The 12400-nt window shown below is 33.4% G+C and overlaps 1 protein-coding gene across 1 annotated transcript; it reads right to left on the bottom strand.

Moving 5' to 3' along the window:
• Positions 1 to 1407: 1407 nt before the first annotated feature.
• Positions 1408 to 12077, bottom strand: LOC140431981 (rRNA biogenesis protein RRP5-like; the record flags this gene model as incomplete). The annotated part of the gene is given in 6 exon segments (XM_072519848.1): positions 1408 to 1629; positions 1755 to 2013; positions 2254 to 2382; positions 6201 to 6317; positions 6319 to 6405; positions 11399 to 12077. Coding segments are annotated over 6 exon segments (1441 nt in total), but the record flags the coding sequence as incomplete, so codon positions are not given.
• Between the last annotated feature and the right edge of the window lie 323 nt (positions 12078 to 12400).

The following is a 12400-nucleotide window of genomic DNA, read 5'->3' as shown; positions in this document are numbered from 1 at the left end:
ATTAAATCTATTTTTGTAGCTGATTCTTTTAATGCTACATACGCCTCTCGTACAGCGTTTTCCATTCTTCCAACAATATTGATATTATCAGCATAGGCCAGGATTTGCACTGATTTATTATATATTGAACCAGTGTTTGTGATTTGTGACATACGTATTACTTTTTCCAGAGCCAGATTAAACAGTATACAGGAGAGAGGGTCTCCCTAGGGCAGCCCGTTATTTGTTTTAAAAGGTTCAGACAGTTTCCCCTGAATTCGACCTCTACATTCAACTTTTTCAAGAGTTAGCTTTGTTAAATTTACCAACTGATTTGGTATTCCTAGCTCATTGGATATTCATTGGATTAAACATTTCTCTTCTATTCACAGAGTCGTAGACTGTTTTGTAGTCTATAAATATGTGATATCTCCTTTTTTGTGTATGGTGCGGTAAGTATTCCAATATTCCAATCATTTTGGAATGAACCAAGTTTTGAAAATTCTCTTCTAAAAGTCGAGCTTTTGACTATTGTGAATAAACATAAAAAAGAATACACTAAGAATATTGTAGATGAAAAGGATAAAGAAAAAAATAAAATAGTATTGGGGCTTCCACCATACCAATGTAAGCTCAATCCAATTTAGTTCATTTGGGCAGACTTAAAAAATTACAAAATGACAAAAATGTATACAGCATGTTCAACAGAAAATCGAACAAAGATGTGGGATCTTGACAATATCATTTAGACTCAAGTTTAACCACTGATAATTAACGTAGTTAATGAGAGCAGCACATCAGAATCTGATTCTGAGTAAAATATTAATTTCCACTTTTGAGTTTTTTTGATTTATTACTCAGATATGTACTTAGAATGTCAATTTTATACATTACAATAACGAATTCATATTATTATGCTGTTGTAAAACCTCATTCTAACATTTATTAATTTGATTTCATCTTTGTTATTCTTCTGATCATTAAATATAAATGAATAAATTCAAGTGCGTACAATTCCCTGGCGCACGCCCTTGCTATAACAGTAACACCGAGAAAACAGTGCTCTAACTAAGTTATAGTAAATTCTTCCGCGTAGAATAACTACTAAATGATACGGTATGCTGTTAATTACTAGTGTCGCCGATAGCATAGCCGATAGTTCATTTTTATTGTGTATTTAGTGTAGAGCTTTAAAATGTATTAAAATATTAGTTAGAATAAATATATATTGTCTAGTACGAGTTGGTTTTGTATTTAACTTAAATAACACAAATTCTTTATTAAAATTTATTATTTCTATGGCTAGAATTTTTCATCAGGTACCTCTGAATAAATGATCAATTTATAATAATAATCTTACATTTTCATCCTTTCATAATTCCCCAGATTTCCTACTATCCCGACAATATGGCAACTCTGCGAAAATTTCAACATCAAAATTTGATAACGTTCAATGGTTTTATAAGGAAATGTACAATAATTACCTAGCTTCATCGATCTTCCCTTTTTTAACTAACTGGTCAACGTACATCGTCCAAATTGTTACTTTCTTTGGATCCGAACTTAGCATTGTTTCAAATATAGCTGAACCATAATCTGGTTCTCCATAATTAAATTCCATTAGAGCAAACTGAACGATTATATCCAATTCTGCAACAGATATAACTAAGATATATCAAAGTAATAATAATAAATTAATAACTGTACTCCATTATAACAAACGATGCATATGATGAAAATAACAGTTGCAGGAAAATTAAAAATTTACTACTTACGTATTTTCTTGATCGTTATAGATTTTAAGGCAGCATCCTTTAAATTCCTAGCTTCTTTGAATTTGTCCAATAGATAGTATGTTTTTGCAACTTCAGTCCACATATGAGGGTTCTGCTTGTGTTTATTCCTAACTTTCTTAATTTTTTCTTCCATATCAGCTATTTTACCTGACTCTGCTAATATTCGGATGGTTTCTAAGTAAATTTTTAAATCATCGTTACATTTAACAGCTTCTTCAAATATTTTGTCAAATGATTCCTAAAAGAAATTGTATTTATGAATAAGATATTCAAATTTCCGGATTTATAACAGTAGAGGTATTTACTATCTCTAAATATTCATAACAAACTGCATATTCCGGATTGGAGAGTATCGACTATTAAACTATATGACTTAGTTTTGTCGTTGATAACGTTCAACGGATGTTATAGTAAAAAATATAAAAACAAATAAGAATAGTGGATGAAATTGATAAATAATAAATAAAAACAAACTTACGCTAGTTCCATATGTATTTTCAAAGTTCAATAATGTAATCCAGATGTTCAAACGTTCCTCAACATAAGTATAGTTAATGTTTTCTAATGCTCGCTTTGCCACTGCCCTTGCCTTCTCAAATTCGGTAGCCTAAAATCATAAAAGGGGCGTAATCGTATGACACTTGACAGAAGCGAAGCTTTTGTAAAAAAAATATTTTTAATTGGATCATACGGTAAGTACCTAATACCTCAGTTCAAAGTTCGTATATCACCGTGTCCCTGGAATGTTGTTACCAAGATTCAAAATGGCGACCGTTCATTGTATTATTCGTATGTATTATTCACCACTTTTTCTTTCCGGGAAGACCTTGAGGTTACGAATTAATACCAAAGATACGACTCTCGAAAGTGCCTCATCTTGCTTTTGCGTATCGTTATATTTCAGCCCTATTTTTCAGCCCTTTTTCATTATTTTGATAAGTCATACACCTTTATCTGCTCATGAATACCGAAGAACTATTCTATTACCTTTTCGACATGAGGCAATCTTAATTTTTTTCTCTCCATCCTTTCCCCTTTCATTTACTCCGCCACATCCCTTTTTCTGATTATAATAGACAAGAACCTTACCTTAGCAACTTTTCTACGTCGTTTGTTTATTCATTCCGGCCTGATACTGCGGGTCTGATCTATCCAGTATTCCGCACAGGACAAACTGAGTGGTGAAGTTCTCATACTCACCATCGCGCGTTCCAATTAGTAATAAACCTCCTACGTGTATATAGAATAATAGAACAGGTGTGATGAATAAGGCATAACAAAATAAAAACTCGTGGATCAACTAAGAATATGACAACAGCTATGTCATTAAGTGTAAATTTGTTTATCGAACATGACACACATTCACACAGGCATACATATATACAGGCATTAACACAAAATACACATGGACACCTACACCACACCTACACTCAATGGGCAAACCACTAAACAGCTGCACTGCAATTGGCTCATCATACAGATAGATAGATCTTTATTTAAATAGAAAAAAACCTAAATGCGCTTCTTAATCCCGAGACTTGACACTATCATGCCCAGAGGATCCATTGTACCGAGGGAAAGTATTACCTAAGCGATAGCCCAGAGAGCTAGAGAACTCTAGAGGAATAAATGCCTTCGCACGGTTTTCTTGAAGAAGAATACTCAGAAATATCAATATAGAAGGAACGAGCTGAGAGGCGACCACAGTAGCGGACTCTGTCGCTGTCCCCAATAGATCTCAATGATCCCCAATCAGGATCGTACAGGCGAACTTTCAGTACAATAAGGCAGCTTCATCGGATAAAATGACAAATCTCCATGTCGGCTTGATGTAAGAGGCCGGAGTATACAAAGTCCAATTAAAAGATATGCTGAAAAAGTCCCGAAGGTTTCTTAATAGTTAATGTAAGTAGTACAATCAGCAATGTAATGTAAAAAAATGCTGTTTGTTTTTACTTCTTCTTCTTCTTCTTCAGCCTTAAGTAATCCAACTTTGAACATAGGCCTCCCCCAAATCAATGCAGTGTTCTCTATTTTGCGCCACTTGCTTCCAGTTGTGTCCTCCGATCTTCTTAATGTCATCAGCCCATCTCATTTGTGGTCTTCCTTTGCTTCTCTTTCCTAACCATGGTCTCCATTGTTGTATATCGCGGTTCCACCTTTTATCCTTCAGTCGGGCATTGTATCCTGCGAAGCTACATTTTAATTTGGCAGCATGTTCTCATGCGTCTTTTACTTTGGTTTTGCTTCTAATCCATTTGTTTGTTTTTTTGTCTATAAGTCTCACCCCGAGCATTGATCTTTCCATTGTGCTCTTTGTGCCTTTACTATTTTTATCCATATTAGCCTTGGTGAGTGTCCACGTCTGTGAACCATACGTGAGTATAGGGAGGATACACTGATCATAAATTCTGGTTTTCAAATATGTCCTATTTTAGTGCTTTTTAAGATCCAACTCAATTTTCCAAATCCTGCCCACGCTAACCTTATTCTTCTGGTAATTTCGGCAGTTTGATCTTCTTTGTTAACTTTCATTATCTGTCCCAGATAGATGTATTCGCTTAGTGTTTCTAAATTTGTGTCGTTCAACGTTATTCCTGTAATGTTCGGTGTATTTGGTATTATTTTTGTTTTTTTCCAAGTTCATCGTAAGACCTACTTTTTCCGAATCTTGAAATAGTTGCGTCATCATGGTCTGTAGTTCTTCGAAACTTGTAGCGAATATTACAATGCCATCAGCGTATCTCAAATGACTCAGTTTTATTCCATTAACATTTATTCCTTTATCTGCCCAGTTAATGTCTTTGAACACGTCTTCCAGTCCAAGTGTGAATAGCTTTGGTAAGATAACATTTCTCTGACGAACTCCTCTGTTGATTGGTATAGCTTTGGTTTTTACATCTATTTGTATTTTCATTTTAGCTTTCTTGTAAATATTATGTATGAGCATTCTGTATCGAGAGTCTATCCTGCAGTTGTTCACAGTTCTCTCTATTGCCCAAAGTTCTATGGAGTCGAATGCCTTTTCATAATCAACGAAACCAATATATAAGTTCAAGTGATATTCATTGGCTTTCTCTATTAGCATTCTGACTGTAACCCTTTCGGAATCCTGCCTGCTCTAACCGGTTGATAGCTATCGAGCTTCGACATAACCTGTTAGTTATTACTCTCATAAACAGTTTGTACATTTGGGACAGCAGAGAGATTGGCCTATAGTTCTTCAAATCTCCCCTGTCTCCTTTTTTGAAGAGAAGTATTGTCAAACTTTCATTCCAATCACCTGGGACTTCTCCTCTGTGAAGACATTCGTTGAAAAAAATTTTTAATTCTTCGAGAATAATTTAACTCCCCTCCTTCAACATTGCTACAAGTATTCCATCTGGGCCCCGAGCCTTATTGTTCTTTATTTGTGTAATAGCTTGTTTTATTTCGAAGGATTCTATGTTAGGGAGTATTTCTGAGTTGACATTCGTTATCTTTCTCTTAAGGTCTTCCTTTGCAGTGTTATCTGGGTTCTTGTTTGAGGAATATAAATCATAGTAAAATGTCTCGAGTAACTTTAAGGATTTCGTTCTTTTCTTTTATTTCTTTTCCATCTTTATCCTTCAATGAGATTATTATAGGCTTTCCTAAGTTTGATCTTAAGCATTTCAGGCCTCGGTTCTTTTCTATTATTTTTTCTACCTTGTTTTCATTGTAGATCCTTAAATCTTCCTTTACTCCCTTCTTTATTTGTTTATTCAATTCTTTGAAACCATCGGTGTTTCGCTTTCCTTCGCTTAGAAATGTGCGTCTCTTTTCCATCAACCGTTTTTTTTTTCCATCACTTATTCTGTCTTCTTTATTTTTCGTTTTCTTTGCAACAGTCAGTCCTGCTTTCAAGAGCTATCGTTGCATATCTTTATTAATTGTGTTCATCATGTCGGAATATTCTTGTTGATAATGTTCTACAAATTCTTTTCTTAAGACTTCTCTGTACTCATCTCCCTTCTGTCGTATTTTAGGTTGATCTATCCGATTACAATAATTATGTGGCCTGTTTCTACTGGTTTCGTCTGTTTAACAAGAATCTTTGCTCTTAAAAGGCGATGATCGCGGCCAGTTGTGAATCGATTGAGAGCAGTTATGTCTTCAAAAATGTCTTTGTTCCCACACAAGAAGTAATCGATCTCGTTTTTCGTCATTTTATCGGGAGATATCCACGTCCATTTTCGGTTTTTACTATGAACAAAAAATGAACATAAAAAATATTTACGCTTTAAACTTTCATACTGATTAGTTGTACATAAAGACTATGAATGAAATGACAATAATAATGATTGCTTGTATCATCTCAAATATTATCAGTTATATATTGTGCATTCCTAACGATAGAATTGAAAAAATAATCACAGTTCTGTAATGTTCATGGTATATACTTACAGCTACATGGAATGACATATATTGCACCCATAATTTGGATGAATTTGGGCTGGCAAGGAGCAGCCTATCGAAATGTTCTGCGCTTTCGGGAGCTTTGGTGGGATCTGCCAACTCTTTTTTCGATTTTTCTTAATCGTTCTTCTTCCTCCTTGGCCAATTGAGCTCTTTCGGCTGCCGATAGTTTCTTCTTTTTTACAGTTGTTTGCTAAAACGATATATCGGACTATTAATTGCAGTTGTCAAAGAAAGTTTCAAAAATGGTTTCATAATTTTTAAATTACTTTGAACAGTAGACTCAACAGTGAAAAAATTTATTTATCAACTAATTTTGCACCACATTAATTTAGGCTATTAACTTAAACTACATCTCTAGTACATTAAATATTTAATGTACGATTCGTAACGATTATTTTCAGAGTCTTTGTCAGTCGTGACGTAATGTTGTGTTTTAGGCATATCGAGAATTATTGCTCGCAATTTGAGACAAAGCTGACAACTGCCAGGATTGAATTAGCCAAGTATGAACTTATATGATATGAACAAAATGATTATGTGAAATGTTATTAAATTATAGTGGTATTTGATTGCAATTGGAATTAAAAAATGCGTATTTTCACTTACTTTTACATAAGTTATTGTAAATTGGTTTGTTGGAAAGCACATAATAGTTATTTCAATTTTAATTATTCAGGAAATATCAACAATAACGTTACAACTTGGACAGAATATATGAAAACCCAAGTGGTGGTGCGTTGTTCTATTGAGGAATTGGTAGGATGATTTTATTTATTTAGGGTTAGCACTTTGCGTTATTGTCCCTGGTTAGGAATTTCTTTATTACTCTTCAAGACTTGTGAATGTAAAGAAGCCCGAAAAGTTCCACTAGGGTGACAGGTATCATTGTGCAATGAGTTTTGGAAACCACAAGAACCCAATCTCACTCTGCCCGGAGTTGGGATGAGGGATTAGGCAATGAAGGTTCAGAAAGTTAAGGAGGTTGCTTCAAGGTGATTTGCGTACTCGTTGGGGAGGTCGTCAATGTGTTTTTGCATTAGAATGAACACGGGGTGAAGTTTTTTGGTTTTGGGAGTGCAGATTCGTACGTTGCAGAAAGATGAACAGGAGGTTTTTAGGGTGGTTTAAACCTGTTGAAAAACCCAGGAAGGAACACTTGCTTTTCAAAGTGTTGAATAGAACGTACATGTACAAGTTTTCAGTTTGTCAGCGGCGTACTGTCTTGACGGGAAAGCAGAAAAAGAAAATTTTGGATTTTCTTTTTAAATGAAAAAGTTTACGAATTTTCTTTTTATTTAACTAAAATGCAGTTAATTCATCTATATAATAAATATATAGACAAAAACGAGAATTGGAGAAACGGCTAGAAATAACAGAAGTAAAAAAAAATAACAAAGACAAGAGAAGCATCGAACATTTATACAATTTTTTGTAGAAATAAAAAATGGTTACTGTTCCGAAAGAAATTATTTATTAGCTAATGACGAATAATATTTTGTTCTAACCTCTAAATTGACATTAAGTTATTTAAATATGGCTAAATACACGTCAACGGAGTGATATGAAATATTTTTAACGGTATTTATTTTTAGAGTATGCCTGGTAAACCATTAAATTCTCAAGTGACACAAGTGACATACTAGCCTGCTACTCAAATGAATACAATATCTAGACTTATAATATACCAATCATAAAAACATTATTAAAAAAAATAGTTCCCATAACTTTTGGGAATATTATAATTTTGTAAATTCGTATTAATATAATTACATACACAGATGCTTCAAAAAAACAAAACAATCAAAACCTTGAGCAAGCCAAAACGGGCATAGGAATACACACATTTAGTATAAATTATTGCTTTTCTAAAAAATTCCTTGTTACTCTGAGATAGCGCGTTTATTCATATCTGTACAACTGAAATAATAGCTATTCAAAAGTTCCTAATGATTTGTGAGGAAAAAATTTTTGATAAAGCCATAATATTTACGGACTCAAAAAACGCTATAGACAAAATTAATAACAATATGATAACTGCAGCAAAGGACTACAGAATCTTAGAAGTTGAAAAGAAATTATAGTATTTAAATAAATATGGGAAAGATATTAGATTATGTTGGATTCCTGGACATAATGATATCGAGGAAAATGAAATAGCTGACAAACTGGCAATGGTTGGGGCTGAATTAAATATTCTTGCTAAAATGAGATTAAGTATTAAAAAAATAATTGGTTAATTGGTAAGTGGTATAACAACATACAAAAATGTTTTCCTAATAAACCATGGTTTGACACAATCCCATACATAGAAAAAGGTTTTAAATACAATTAAAGTCAGAAAACTGCAATATATAGGGCATGTCATAAGGAGCGAGCGTTATAACTTGTTGGAATTAATAATGCAAGGAAGAATACAGAGTAGAAGGAGTCGCGGAAGAAGACGCATCTCCTGTTTAAACAATTTGAGAGCTTGGTTTAACTGCACTTCTGCTGACCTCTTTAGAGCAGCGGTATCGAAAGTGCGAATTGTCCTTAGTTGCCAACCTTCTTAGAGGAGATGGCACATGAAGAAGAAGAAGAAGATACATAGATAGGCGGCATATTACTACCATTATTAGAATGAGAACTGGTCATTGCCTGACAGGAGTACATTTATATAAAATCAACATTCGCGATAACCCATACTGTGAATATGGACAAATGGAAACATTAGAACACATATTTTGGGAATTCCCAATAAACACTCTGAGATAGCGCGATGTATATCAGGAACTGATCAAAATTAATATTAAAACCCCAATTAACATACCAATGCTTCTATGCGATATTAACCCTGAAATTATCAAAATTCTTCTCAGATTTCTACAGATCAACCAAATAAAATTATAACCCTCATAATAACCTATCCAATATTAACATTTAAACCACTTATAAGAAAACATAAATAAAATGTAGATATTAGTTAGATGAAGTGATGAAATGTCTATATTCACTGATAATAGGGCATGAGATATATTCTCAGACTCACGACAGTGGCCCAAAAATTAACGAAACAAATGTACTGGCTGATTATTCAGTAGAATAAAAGCCAAAAAGAAGAGGAAGAAGATTAAGTTATTTAAATATGGCTAAAACCACGTCAACGGAGTGATATAAAATATTTTTAAGAGTTTTTATTTTTAGAGTATGGCTGGTAAACCATTAAATTCTTAAGCACATCCTGTGTTAAATGTGTTGGAGTATTTCGAATTAAAAAAAAAATGGGGAGGAAGGTCTTTGGACAACAGGTAACATATTGAAATGTATGTTCGTTTATCAAAATACATATCATCGAACAATTTTTATTAAAGAGAGTAGCAGCTGCATTAAAAATATGGCGGACAGTATGCAAAATTATAGAAAGGAAAAATAATCATATTCTTTTAAAGCAACTTTCACTTGCTTATATGCAGAAAACACTTTCAATTCTGATTACTATGGTTTAAATATTTATTTACTATGGATTTTATTGGACAACCTGTAGGTTTCCAAAAATTGGAAAATCACGTTCATAAATGTATACCCAGTTTTCAAAATGCAATAAATCACATAAGGGAAGTATAAAACCGTCCATTGTAATATTAGCCATTTTCTAATTCTTATAACTGACGTAAGTTTGGTTCACATGTTTTGTTCATTTCCCATAATACGAATGATGACAATGTGCAAAGATTCAGCGGATCTACTGTATGTGATGTACTTGTCATATGATCGCATTTAAAATAATTTTATAGAATACCGCTCATCAGTAATTTTAATAATGTCACTAAAACATCACAACAACTATGTACATGTGCATGCCCATTAGTTTCTCCTCCTCTTAGGTGACATCGTTGACCTAGTCTAGCGATTATCATAGCAAATTCATCTGGCAGGGTTTGCGGAATACAATATTTCCGTTTTGACCCATGCTATAATGTTTCGGCTTAAGCTTCAGCAAGAACTCGAAACACGTTTCAACACAGACTGAACTTCTTTTCAAGGTTATAATAGACAGAACACAATGTTTACAATTGGTTAACAATAGATGGAGAACATGTTAATATAAACCTATTTTTTGATATTTCAACCATTTTTTTTTTTGAAAAAAAAATAACTAAAAAACTATAAAAAAACATGACATAAGAAAACTGAAATGTAGTGAAGTAAAATAAATAGTCAGAAAAACAATAAATAGAAAATTCAAAGAAATCGATAATACAACGGAAAGCAAAGAAGAGAAGATAGAATCTCTTAATAAAACGATAGACGACATTAAAGACAATTTTATAAAGAACGAAGAAGGTCATCTATGTCGTCATCCATAATACATGGATGACGACATAGATTCTGCAGCTGATGGAAGAAAGAAAGAAAAACCTATCTTGGAAGAATAGTAAACGAACAATGTAGAATAGAGAAGGCTAGGAGTGCATTCAACAACATGGCCAAACTCTTTAAAAGCCACAACCTTAATCTGGAGACAAAAGTAAGGCTCCTACGATGTTATATCTTCTCGCTATTATAGTACGGAGTTGAATCCTGGACACTCACTGAAGCAATGGAGAAAAAAAAATTAAGTCTTCGAGATGTGGCTCTACAGAAGAATCCTGAGGATATCATGGACGGACAAGATAACCAACGAGACTGTATTACGAAGAATAGGGAAAGAAAGAGAAGTGATTACGATTAAAAGGAGAAATTTAGAATATCACACATAATGAGAAACGGCACTAAATGCAGATTACTGAAAATAATCCTTCAAGTCAAAGTATTCGGAAAGCGAGGAATTGGGAGCAGAAGAATATCATGGTTAAAAAACCTGAGGAAATGGTTCTCCACAACAACAACTAATCTATTTAAAGCATCAGTTAATAAAATAATTATAGCCAGAATGATTACTAATATTCGAAACGAATAGGCACCAAAAGAAGAATAATACGAATTAATTTTCTATGGCTTCAATATGTGTTTCGGATAAAACTAATGTCCCTTTTTTCTAGCCCTACTTCAGCCTTAGAATCAGTAAGATTAGACTAGAATAGCGGGAGACTATAGACGCACACTGTATATACTCTGAGATAGCGCGTCCGAAAAAGTCACAAAAGCAAAATCAGCATGTAATACTAAGAAATTAATTTGTTACTAAATAAACATATATTTACCTCAACTTCATCATCGGAAGACACATCCTGTTCCTCACTAACATCTACGTTAAAGAATGAATTCATACCAGAGACAACAGGTAAAGGTCCTGTGATAGAATCAATCGAAGAGAATTTCTTTATCGTCATTTTATTTTGTACTTTTACATTTGATGGTCGTGCGTTATTTGTTGTTTCACTAGTATCTTCTTCGTTCATTTCTACATCTTCGTCAGATCCATCTTCTGGTTCATTCGAATGATCTGTTGTATTAATAGATTCACCTTTTGATTCGGTTTCTTCATCGCTAGAAGGTTCTTCATCTTCTGAGTCATCTTCCAGTTCTAGCTCATCTTCTATTGAATCTGTTTCTTGGTTAATTTCGTCGTCATCACATTCTTCTCCCTCCTGATCATCATCAGATTCTTCTTCCTCATGATCATCATCGGATTCTTCTAAGTTACTATCACTCTCATTCTCACTATGTATGATCTCCTCTTCCCCAGATACTTCCTCTTCTACGAATTCTACTTCACTTTCAGGCACATCATGTACGGTATCATCGTCTATGGTATTTTGTTCTTTGCTTGGTTCTTTTATAGGATTATTTTTTATACTATACTTCTTTTCAGGTGTGCTGTGTTTATTTAGATAGAGAAATTGTCGCCTACTCAATCCTATTAAGTAGTTTTCAAATTGCCTGAAATTTAAAAGTATTAAACGATCATCTATAGAGTCCAAAAATATACATTTTTATTATTATTAAAGCTACCTTGAGCTCTACTGTATTTAAACGTAATGAAAGATTTTTTTGAAATCACGAATCAACAGTGAACTATTAAAATTATCAAAACACAAGAGTAATGTCATTAAAGTTGTTCCAGCATTGTTTGGTAAACTGGTCATTCCGTTTCATCAAAGAATATAGTCGCATATAGAAGGATCTTTCACTGTTATTTTTTCAGCGTCGGCAAAGGTTGAACAACGTTATAAAAAAGAAGCAGAGGTTGATCAAGATTTTAG

Source organism: Diabrotica undecimpunctata, unplaced genomic scaffold, assembly GCF_040954645.1.
Source record: "Diabrotica undecimpunctata isolate CICGRU unplaced genomic scaffold, icDiaUnde3 ctg00002415.1, whole genome shotgun sequence".
Lineage (NCBI taxonomy): Eukaryota > Metazoa > Arthropoda > Insecta > Coleoptera > Chrysomelidae > Diabrotica > Diabrotica undecimpunctata.
The sequence above is the reverse complement of the archived record's forward strand: the minus strand, read 5'-3'. Positions and strand labels throughout refer to the sequence as shown.